The sequence below is a fragment of the Narcine bancroftii genome, chromosome 4 (genome assembly GCF_036971445.1).
Source record: "Narcine bancroftii isolate sNarBan1 chromosome 4, sNarBan1.hap1, whole genome shotgun sequence".
Lineage (NCBI taxonomy): Eukaryota > Metazoa > Chordata > Chondrichthyes > Torpediniformes > Narcinidae > Narcine > Narcine bancroftii.
Window position 1 is genome coordinate 124,057,148 of NC_091472.1, and position 12,746 is coordinate 124,069,893.

At 37.5% G+C, this 12,746-nt stretch overlaps 1 protein-coding gene across 1 annotated transcript in view; it reads left to right on the forward strand.

Moving 5' to 3' along the window:
• The first annotated feature begins 643 nt into the window (after positions 1 to 643).
• Positions 644 to 12,746, forward strand: part of unga (uracil DNA glycosylase a) — a 34,561-nt gene continuing 22,458 nt past the window's right edge. The window contains exons 1-3 of the mRNA XM_069932706.1: positions 644 to 823; positions 1,447 to 1,668; positions 5,441 to 5,536. Coding sequence (XP_069788807.1) covers positions 725 to 823; positions 1,447 to 1,668; positions 5,441 to 5,536 — 417 coding nt within the window. The 5' untranslated portion in view covers positions 644 to 724. The remainder of the gene's footprint in view (positions 824 to 1,446; positions 1,669 to 5,440; positions 5,537 to 12,746) is intronic.

Genomic DNA, 12,746 nt, shown 5'->3' on the forward strand with positions numbered 1-12,746 from the left:
TTGTGAACCATTAATCCAGCACTTCATTGCCAGACCTTCAATATTGTGGCAATCGCAGCAGTTGTAAATCTAGTTTTTGTTTTGTTTCAATATCCACCCTAATAGATTTAGGATTTGCAGGAAGACGTAATAAATGCAAAGGATAAAAATGCGAGAGGTTGAAAATGCCCCATTAATATTTGGCTCTATTCTGTTTGCATACAGACATTAGGGAAGCTACGCAAATTTGTTATTGGTGCTGGAGATATTAATCCTGGTTGGTAATAATTAGATTATTATTAGTTATTGTGCAACAGTGAGAAATCGAAGGGATTTAGTAGATTAGACAGTCTCCATGGGTAGAAATGGCCAGGCAACGTTTTGAGTCGGAAACCTCTATGCAGATTTCAGTCTGACCTTTCTCTCCATGAGGCTGTTTGCTCAAGATTCCTGCATCTGCAATTTTCGCGTTTCTCTCTTATAATTGAATAATTCGTTAAAACTTGGGGGTTTCCCCCCCTCTACTCCCTCTGTTGGGGTACTTCACGAGATTTTCTCCCTGTCAGATTGTTTTATCACTAAATCCCCCGAGGGTGGGGGAGTTTTGGTGAAATCTTTGTCCCGCCCCCACGGAAGCTGGCGCGAAAAAATTCACATGGTCTCTTGTTTGGCCGCCTACCGGGTGACGAATTTCTTTAAAAACTTTAAAAATATTACTTCATTTAGAGGGAAACAGTTCTTCAACATGATCGGACAGAAATCCATTATATCCTATTTCAACACTCCGGCGAAGAAAAGGAGTTTATCTGAAGTTACAGAGGAGGAATCTGAGGATAATCAAGAGGTGAAAACTGGGCGATGCTTGTAAAACGTGTGGCGTTATTGTGAATTCATTTTATTTTGAAATGTTTCAGTGGACTTTTAATAGTTTTGGGGCTACTGTTTAACAACATTCGTGGTTTCTTTGCAAACGTTGTTGAATTTTGGGGAGGAAAATTAGTTTGCGTAATAATCAAGGTTATGTTTTATTGAATCAAAGTGAACTTGGCTTGTTCATTGTTCAGGGCATTTTTATTTTAGTTAGATGGAAATATTATAATTGCAACTTTAATTGTGTTTACTGTTAAGTTCACAAAATCCACATTACATACAAGTGTCGTTGAATTTGATTTGATCTGAAGCTTGTATGTTCAATTCATGAAATATTTTGTCGATTTTTAAAAAAAACCAATGTAAAGTTTTCAATCGAGCCTTCATTTGGAGTTGGCGGGAAGATTTTGTTTCTGGGAGGGAAGGTAACAAACTGGGAAGGGATCAGCCAATGCGAGCGAGTAGGCGGGGCTCTGCCTGGATTTGTCAATGGGAACGGAACGGGAAGGAGCTCCGCCGTGAGCGGACGCTTGTGGGTCCGTGTCGATGCGCCGTCTCGGTCCCCTGTTCACCCGCAGGGTTCCTCTCTGTTCCCAGAATGGCAAGTGGACGCCGGCGAAGAAGCTAAAGGTTGGGCTGGAGGAGGAGCAGAACCAGAACAAGCCCTCGTCCCCACTCAGTCCGCAGCAATTGTCCCGCATCGAGAGGAACAAACAAGCGGCTCTGCAGAAGCTTGCGGCCCGGTACGCGCCCACTGGCCTCGGGGAAAGCTGGAAGAAGGAGCTGCTGACCGAGTTCAGTAAGCCTTATTTCATCAGAGTGAGTGAAGAACAATCACCTCTAAACCATGTACTTGTCTCCTGCCAGATCTTGTGTTTACTCGAATTTAAATTGTGAAGTTTGGATTTTAATTGTGCCTGTTGGACCAATGGAGTATTGTGTGCAGTTTTGGTCACCTAACTTCAGGAAGGATATCAATATCCTTAAGTGCAGAGATGATTTACTGGGATGTTGCCCTTACTTCAGGGACTGAGTTACAGAGTAAGTTTAAACTAGTAAGGATTTTATTCCCTGGAGCACAGAAGAATCTGAGGGATAGACAGTAAATGTAGCTTGGCGTTTTCCATTGAGGGTAGGTGAGATTCCAGCAACAGGACATGGGTTAAGGGTGAAAGGGGATAAGTTAAGGAGAACACGAGGGCGAACTTCGTCACTCAGAGTGGTGGGAGTGTGGAATGAGCTTTTAGCAGAAGTTGCAGGCTCAATTTTAACATTTGAGGGAAATTTAGACAGGTACATGGATGGGAGAGGTATGTAGGACTGAGTGCAGATCAGTGGGACTAGGTAAGATAAAGTGGTTCGGCACAGACTAGAGGAACCCGATGTGGCCTGTTCTATGGTTCTAACTTTACATAGGCAAGACCCTGTTACCAAAATATTCATTTCTTATGCAATTAAAATATAAGTATTTAAATTATATTACCACTGATGTTATATTTCACGGACGACTTGGTTCTCCTTAACAGGTCTTTGTTTTGCAGAACTCCCTTATAAAATTCCTTGCACTAACAGTCTTTGTTCCATTTACATTGTAATATAACCTCTGCTGTGGTGACATCCAACTTATTTTGTCCATTGAACATTCATTAATGAGAAAACATGCTGAATATTAGCATAATGAATAGGTGTGCTGAACATGTACTGGCGTAAAATTAGCAACTCTGAGAATTGCTCTTTAAATTTAATTTGTTGAATTACAGAATACTGTCTTTCATGGCATAACTTGCTTTTCCATTCTTTGGGATTATGTTGCATCTCTTGATGAATGCGTATTTTTTTTAAAAAAATGTTGTCCCCTGACAAAAAAAAGAATATTGTGGTCAATTTTTATTCGCTTTTTAACACTACACATGATGATTCCACTTATTCCCATGCTGGAAGAATAAAGGTTTGATTATTGTCATGTAATTGTTACATTTAGAATGTAACATGCATGCAATTCTTTAACTTTTACCTATTCTCAAGCAGATAGAGAGTTGCCACTTTGTTCAGCGCCCCTCACAAAAACCTACAGCACCTGATGTTTCCAGACAGTCTCCCCTCCAAGTACTGACCAGGCCTGAGCCTGCTTGGCTTCTGAGATCAGATAATCCCAGGGTATTTTGGTAAATATACATATAAAAATATTAAATTCTTCAAGAGATGAAATCCATTTCACAGGATAGTCATGGCAAGTGCTGTAAACTACTTCAAGTTGGAATTTCTTTTTCTGTTCAAAAGTAATGTGGTTACTTTTAAGGCAAGCCTTGACACTTAAACGAATTGATGAAAAGTTTATTCCTTTATGCAGTCAGAGTTCCGTTAAGCAATTAAGTATTTCAATAACACTGATCTTGTTTTCAGTTCGCAAAATCCTATTGCTAAAGAGATATTGAAATCTGTGAAGAAGAAATAATTCGGCTTCGCTCAATGGATTATTGAAAAAGTCAACAAGAACTTTCAGGACCTTTCTTTCAGAATTAAAGTATGATTTCAGTGCTTCAAATAAACTGAGGATTCTCTCAACGTCATTTATTAAAGAGACCCAATGGGTTTTAGAATGCGAGAGTACTAAATGCCAACAAAATCACAAAAATCTTTTAATCACTCAGTTCGAACAAAATAAATGCTGAAGTGAAAAAGCGATTCCTTGACGATAACTTCCATGTCAATAGAAAGGACATCAGATGTGATTTGAGCAGCATTAAGCCGAATGTGAGCAGGACACACTCAACACCTTCCATAGAATCGTTCAAGATTTGCTTAACTTTGAATAGACATTGTTCACACCTTTATGCAAATGTCCACCAATATTAGTATTTGTATTATCTCCACCAAAAGATGTTTCTCATTAACGCCTAACTAATTCTCTGCAAAAGCTTGCTATAGTTTCTGTGGTCTCATCTGGAAGGGATTTTACTCACAACAGCTTTATCAGCAAGCCTTTTTATTGGGGGGGGGGGGGGGGGGTACAATTACATAATTAAAGGGAAAAACATTCTGTGTTGTGACTACTTCGTGAAAAGATGAGGCATTTATGTCTTTGACAATCTCTGCAATGGTATATGGAGCAATTACATTTTTTTATTATTGCAGTAAATTTTGTCCTGGCACTTGAAAATTTGGATGCAATTTTGGAATCAGAAAATACTTCCAGTAGAAGTATGGTCGTACAGTCATTTGAGCTGAACAACTGATGATGAACAGTGGAAGGTCATTTCAACTTCTGCAGCTATTATTTTATTTTCTATATTTCTCTTAATCAAGAAATGTTATTTTATCAGTTTATTTTGTAGTCGAGGAAAGTTGTTTGTATATGCTACTTTATATCCAACTTCCTGCCACTTTCATTGCTGAATGAACAGTTGCATATCCCACAAAGAGCCTCAAAACAACTTTCCACTTGTTTAATAAATGTCCATTCTTCAGAGAATTCATCACAAAATTACACTTTCGTTTTGGCATTTTGCGGTTAAATGACAAAACACAAATGAAAAAATGTTTTGCTAGTTTTGCAAGAATTGAAAAAAATCAAGTTTGGTTATTTCACTGATCCATCAGTAACAACTGCCAACAGTATAACTAACGGGCTGGCAGGTGACGGCCAGTGGCTGCAGCCAATGGATGCTCGTGTAACATGTTTCAATGAAATGTGTCTCGTGTGCATTCGTTGGCTGCAGTTTCAAACAAGTTCATTACTTGCCGCAAATACTTGCCGTCTTCGGGTGACTTCCTTCAATGTAATAGTGTAGTTATTTAATGTTTTTGTTTTAAGTAAAATTCAAGTAGTACAAATAAAATTATTAAAAATTCCATATCATGCAGCTCTAAAAACTGCTGAATTTTGCAATTTACTTAAAATGATCTTAATACAGGACATTTAAGGCATTCTGATAAAGTTGATACAGGACACAGGACAAAATCTTTAAATTCAGGACATATCCTGTATATACAGGATGCCTGGTGACCTTACCTGGGGGTTGGTTTGATAAACTTCTGTTACAGGAGTACCCTTCCTTGTTAGCAAGACCCAGACCTATGCTCAATACTCCAGCTGTGGTTTCACCAGAGCCTTTGTGATTATAGTGAAATGCCTTTACTGTATTCTCCATTCCTTAACAACAAATAAATCAGTTAAGGAGGAAGTCTGCAGATGCTGGGGTCGAGTGCAATCTATAAATGTGCTGGAGAAGCTCAGTAGGGCCTGGAACATCCACAGGAAGTAAAAGGCAGAGACTCAAAATGCTGCTGAGTTTCTCCAACTTGTTTGTGTCTTGTATCAATAAACCATTTGTCTTCCTGGTAATATGGTGCATCTGATTGTTAGGTTTATGTAAAAGGAGGCCATATCCTTCTCAAAAAAACTTGTCATCTCTTGCTAGTTTAATTTTTTTAAATCCACTTTTCTCCTCATTTTAAATTCTGTGTCGCCTCTGGTTCGTGGGCAGGATGAACTTGAGCAGCAACCTTTTTTGGGGTGGGGGTTTTTGAAAGCCACTTCTTTTTTGAAGGAGGCTCAACATGTGTTTAATTCCACTTTGTTTATTTGCAGCTGATGGGATTTGTAGCAGCGGAGAGGAATCGTTACACAGTTTATCCACCTCCTCACCAAGTCTTCATGTGGTCAGAGATGTCTCATATTCGTGATGTAAGTGCAATAGTAAACATTGCTGTGTCTGTACTTTACAAGGCAACCCTTTCTGAGGAACCCTTCTGGTGTCCCAGAGGGGTGATCCTTGTAAAATGGCCACCACTCAGGCTGTACCCCTGAAGGTTGTGGCTTGAGCATCTGCTCTGGTATGAACGCTTTGAATGGGGACAAATGTTTGCTCCATGTATCTGGGCCAAAGTTATCAGCTGTTCACTTCATTTGAAGTGGTTTATGGACACTGATCATCTCCATCTTGAGTTCACAAATTAATTCCAGCTTGCTTCTGGTCTCCTTACTTGAGGAAGGATATATTAGCTTTGGAGATGGTGCATAGGAGGTTCACCAGGTTGATTCCAAAGATGAGTGGGTTAGCTTCTGAAGAGAGATCGAGTCATCCGGGGCTGTGCTTGCTGGAATTTAGAAGAATGAGTGGGGATATTTTGGAAATGTACAAAATTATGTAAATTAGATGTAGGTAAGTTGTTTCCATTGGTGGGGAAGACTAGATCTAGGGGACATAGCCCCCAGATTCAGGTTAATGGATGGAGGTGAGGAGCAGGCTTGATGGGGCAGGGTGGCCTACTCCTGCTCATTTCTTATTAGCCATGTTTTTAAAAAAAATAATTATTTAAAACTTTCATAAACAACATAAAATCAATAGCAACAACAGAATTTTTTTTTATATACAATATAATAAACCCCCTCAGCCAACCCCCTCAATGGGAGCAAAAAAAAATAAAACATGTACAATATTTTAAAATATTTCCAAACCCATATATTCTAAATAAGAATTAAAACTACATTACAACAAAAAAGAGTAATTGTCATGTAAATTGTTATTTTCTCCATATAAATATAAGCTCTCAATTCATTCTGCCAATGCCCCATATTAATCTCTACATTGTCTTTCCAAGTAATTGTTACACATTTTCGTGTCACAGATAACGCCAAATGTACAAATGCAATTTGAAACTTATCCAACCCCAAGCCAGCCAAAGAAACTATATAACCCAACATAAAATCTCTGGATCTAATGGTAATTTAATTTTAAATAATTTCTCCAAAACCAACCTAACTTTTTCCCAAAATGGTTGTATCCTATCACAAGACCAAACTGCATGCAAAAAAAGTTCCAGTACTTAACCACATCTAAAACAAAAATCTGAATTACTAAATCCGTATTTTTTTCAATTTCTCAGGAGTCAAATATAACTGATGCAAAAAATTATAATTAACTAAACCATATCTTACATTAGTCAATTTAGATACCCCTTCATGACACATAACCTTCCAATCCTCTTGAGGTATAACACAAGTTAAATCGCTTTCCCATTTATTTCTAGATTTCTCCAAATTCGGTTTTTCCATAGTTTCCTGTAACTATCGATACATATCTGAAATAAAACCTCTCTTTGGTATAAAGGAAATCAAAGATTCAAATTTTGTTAACTTGGGTAAACTCATCTCTTTACCATAATTATCCCTTATCAAAGCTCTAAGTTGATAATTTACCAGTATACCAAATTTCTCCCTCAATTGATTAAAAGAAAGAAACTGTCCTTCAAAACAATCCTGAGTCACTTTTATACCCTGAAAATACCATATCTTTAGATACCTATTAAACATTGAAAAAGGAATAAGCTAATTTTGATATAACAGAGTTTGAATTGATAATTTACCCTTTGTTCCTATAGCATCATTTCTTTTAACCCATATCTTTAACAAATGTTTTAATACTGGCATATCATATCTCTGCAATAAATTCAAATTCCACTGCTGGTGAACATCAGATTCAGAAATACAGGCTAACTCCACCTTAGCCCAACTAGGAGGCTAATTAATATCCATCATTCTACTAACAAACTTCAACTGTGCTGCTTCGCAATAATTTTAAAAGTGAGGCAACTGGAGTGAGTCCACCTAGAGTATATTTCCATGTCAATTTCTGTAAAGCTACTCGAGCTAATTTTCCTTTCCATAAAAATTTCCTCACCACCATATTCAAATCCTGAAAAAAAAACCTTTGAAAGTAAACATGGTATTGACTGAATTAAATATTGAATACGAGGAAAAATATTAATTTTAATACAATTTACTTGACCTATTAATGTTAGTGGAAGATCCTTCCATTTAATCAAATCCATTTTAATCTTTTTCAATAAAGGTACATAATTTAACTTGTATAAAGATTGATAGTTTGCATTCACAGTTAACCTTGAATATTTAATTTTATCAGACCATCTTAATTTTACCATATTTTTACACTCTTTATAATCCCCTTCCAAAATTGACAATATCTCACTCTTATCCCAATTCGCCTTATACCCAGATAGCTCCCCAAATTGAATTAAACATTCTTGTAAATATTTCAAATACTGTTCTGGATGTGTCAAATAAATCAATATATCATTACCAAATAAATTAATCTTCTATTCATCATCTGCAATTCTTATCCCTTTAACCTTATCATTCTGTTGAATTGCCTGAGCTAATGGTTCAATGGCCAATGCAAACAAGGCTGGTGACAATGGACAACCTTGACGAGTTGATCGTGATAATTTAAATAGCAAAGAGGTTTGGCCATTCGTCACCACCCTAGCAATTGGATTTTTATACAACCAGTAAAAAATAAAAAGGGCCGAAATTAAACTTCTCCAACACCTTAAATAAAAAAAATTCCATTCAATCCTGTGAAAAGCTTTTTCTGCATCAAGCGCAACCACCATTGGTTGGTTGGGATGCTGTCTCGATGCACTGATCAACATTATCAATCTAAGAATATTATCAGAAGCACATCCATTCTTAATAACACCTGTTTGATCTGCATGTACCGAGGTAAATATTTAGCAAGTCTATTTGCCAATATTTTAGCCACTATATTATAATCCACATTTAATAAAGTAATTGTTCAATACGAAGCTACATTCAACCGATCTCTATCTTTCTTTGGAATCACTGTAATTATTGCACTAGAACAAGATTCCTGTAGTGACTGATCTTCAGTTATTTGTTGCAACACGTCCCTAAATATTGAAGATAAATCTTCATAAAACACTTTGTAAAATTCCACTGAAAATCTGTCATCACCTGGTGACTTTCCATTCGGCATCACTTCTATAGCTTCTTTAGTCTCAAAATCTGTAAATGGAGCTTCCAATTCCTTTACAAGGATTCAGTAGAACCATCATCCTGTGTTCCCTCAGAAGTATACAATTTCTGATAAAATGAATAAAATTGGTCATTGATTTCCTGAGGTTTATAGGTAACTATTGAATTCTTTTTAACAGCATTAATAGTTCTTGATATTGTTCTGTTTTTTAATTGCCAAGCTAATACCTTATGAACCCTCTCACCCAACTCATAATAACGTTGCTTAGATCTTTGAATTAATCACTCATACTGATAGGTTTGTAAAGTATTATAATGTAATTTCAACTTGGATAATGCTGCCTTCTTATCTTCTGTAACCTTCTTCTGAAATTCCTTTTCAACTCAGTAATTTGTTTCTCCAATGCCAAACTTTCCGCCAAATACTGTTTTTTTTTAACTTTCATAGAATAACTAATAATTTGACCACGCAAATATGCTTTTAAAGCATTCCACATTACAAAATTACTACTTACTGAATTAGTGCTTTCAGCCAGAAATAAAGCAATCTGTTCCTTAACAAAAGTAATAAACTCTGGTTTCTTCAATAACATTACATTAAATCTCCACTGGTAAGTTAATTGCAACACTTCAGAACCTACACAAGAAATAACCAACATAGAATGATCAGATATAACCCTACTCTTATATTCAGCCTGCACTACTCTAACCTGCAAATGTGCCAAAATCGAAAACAAATCTATTCTAGAGATTGAATCATGCCTAGATGAATAAAAAGAAAAGTCCTTTTCTGTCAGATTTATTCTCCTCCAAATTTCAAATTTTTCATCAAAGATCCCACTTGTGTCGCCATCTTTGATTTCCTTATATTTTTCGGAGATCTATCCAGTAATAGATCCAAAACACAATGAAAATCTCTTCCAATCAAAATATTTTCATTGGCCCGATTTAATGTTAAGAAAGCCTCAGATATAAATCGATCATCATCCACATTAGGTGCATAAATATTCAACAATGTCCATGGTTCTGCAAAATTTTTTTACAATACACCATCAAAACCCTACCAGCAATCTCCATAAATGATTCCAACTCATAAATGATTTCTTATGAATCAAAATGACTACACCCCTTGCCTTAGAATTAAAAGAAGCAATCACATATCCAACCTAATCTCTCTTCAATTTTAAATGTTCTTCTTCAGTCAAATGTGTTTCTTGTTTAAAAAAAAAAGCAATATCAACTTTCGTTTTTTTAATATAAGTCAGTACATGTTTATGCTTAATTGGATTATTCAATCCCTGTACATTAAAAGTTGCAAAATTCAAATTAGACATTTCTTTACCCTAACATTACAATCTTCACACTATTACAGAATATTGCTCCCCTTGCTAAAAAAAAATCCCTTGTAAATAAAATAACCCTTGCCCCCCTTATATATATATATATATATATATATATATATAGAAACACCAACCTTTTTAAAAACAAAATAAATTTAAAAAAAAATTCAATCACAAACTACAATAGTGTAGGAACTCCCTAAAAATCTGGGTGTGGTAAAACCCACTAGTGGCAGATAACTATCAAAAGCTTCAGTGTCATCCACCCCCCACCCCCAGTCAAACTATTCCAAAGTACTTAAACATATTCAGACCAATGATTCCAATCTCAATGACTTCCGGATCTTCAATGTCAAGAAGACACTGTGTCAATTCAACTCCCCTTCCCCCTCCTCCCTTTCCCCTCTTCCGTGACGATAATGGTGACCGTCCACTTCCTTGTAAATCTGGCAACGAATTAGCAAAAGTTAATGAATCATGGTCATTCTCAAAAAATTTAGACTGATAATTTCCATAAAAGACTTCTAACGAAAAGCAAATTTATAACCCTTTCTCCACAGTACTTCTTTCGCTGAATTAAATTCTCTGCCTCTTAATAATTTCTTGACTCAAATCAGCATAAAAACACTCTGTTGCCCTGAACCGTCATTGGAGTCTGATTTTGTTGAGCCTTTTGAACTGCAATCCGTAGTATCATTTCTCTGTCCTGGTATCTCAAGCAGCGAATCAAAAGTTAGCGTGGTGGTTAGCCCGGAAAAGGCTTCATCCTCTATGTGCCCGGTCCAATTCCAGACCATCCGTATATATTTAAAAAAAAAATTCACTACCCCGGACATCAGGAATCCACTTCTTGAAGAATTTCACCAGATCTGAGCCTTCAATATCTTCTGGAAGACATACATTATCCCTCTAACCTTGATTTTCTAAGGAATCAATCTTCTTTGACAGTTTCTTCTTCTGAATCCCGCAATCCATGAAAGAATCCTCCACTTTTTCCATTTTTTCTGTTTCGTTCCACTTGATCTTTCCATTCATAAAAAGCTGCTTCAATTTTAAAAAAAATTATCCTGTACAGTATCCACCACCTTTAAACATCTATAACATCACTTTTAACCACATTCATATCATTCTTCACAGAAGACATTTCTTCACAAATATTATTCATTTTCATTTTAATTTCCATAAATCCTTGATTTAACTGTGTAGACACCTGTACTGATATATTTTCCATCTGATGAGCAATCCCTTCCAAAATCGTAAATACAGAATCCAGTCCAGGTGCCATTACTCCCTCTTGAGGCCTAGCTTCCTTGACCCCAGCCTCCAAAGTAAATTCCTCCTGCCTTGATTCCTGCAAGGCATGACTTCCCTCTTCTTCAGCCGCGGTTGCCATTCGTCCAGTGTGGCTGCGGGTCTGCATCCCCGACAACAGCGGGCCGCGCTGCCGTCAGAGTCCCCCCGCAGCCCACACTTTATCCAAAAGCTCCCGGATGCACGAAACACCGCGCATGCCCGGGAGTGTCACCGGCCGCGCAGGTGTGTCGTTCGACACAGCGCTGCACGCTCCTAGACCACCAGTCAATATAGTGGGCTCACGCAACTGTCCTTGCTTGGTCGTCCCGCCCGTGCGCACGTCTTCACGGGCGCGCGAGTTGGAATCGGCCGAACCTAAAACAATGCCGGTGCCAGAGTTGTACTCAGCTGGCCTGGGATACTTTGAGGCTCCTGCAGATGAGCTTGGTAAGTAGGCCTCAGTTCTTCAACACTTCTATGAGGTAATTTCTTCTGTAACTGTGTCTTGGATTTCTTCGCATTTGTAGTCATTTTGATTCTCCTCTGTTCAGAAACCTGTAAAAACTATTGTAACCACTTTCACAACTTTTAAATTCGGGCATTAATTAGTTCAACTGGGGAGAGGTGGAACTGCACGTCTTCTTTCTACGCCATCTTGTCATGCCCACTTATTAGCTATGTTGACGGAATTGCCACAGTGCTGATACGGATCTCACTCTATGACAAGTGTTGCAGGATACTGGTCAGTTCAGGATGTTGCGTGGAGGGGAGGTCTGAGCTAGTAGGTTTCCCATTTGCCTGTACCATGAGATAAATTGCAGCATGGATTTATCACTGTGGATTAAGTTCAATTGCAAGGACTGATTACATGATCTTAATTTTTTTTAAATTTAGATATTGTGGTGAATGTCTGCCAAGTTGCCTGTCTCCCCCTCTGGCGAGCTTTGCTGTACTAACATTGGCTGTGCATTATCTCTACTGTTAAGGACACTCTCCTTGGATATAACTGTATATGCACCTATTGTCTTTCATTATTGTACCATGAGTTTCTGCTAATAAAAGCCATGATTATTGTTTGACCACATCGTCTTTGTCTATTTCATCAACTGGCACTTCAGATATAGAACAGGGTAACATAGAGCTTGTGTTTTTATGCTGCCCCAAATACACCCAATTGACCGACATCTTTGGTATCTTTTTAAATGGTGGGCAGAAACCAGAGCACCTGGAGGAAAATGTACAAACTCCTTGCAGACAGTGCGGGATTTGAATCCCTCTCCCGATCGTTGGCGCTGTAACAGAGTTGCGTTAACCGCTACTCTAACATTGCTGGATTTTGTTGTGTTTTCTGAGTATCAAGGGCCAAGGGTTAAGCAGCTTGAAATCTTGTCTTAAGATAACTGTTCATGAACAGTTTTATGTGAGGGTGGTGGAATTGTAGAACGATACAACTTCACTGAATTATG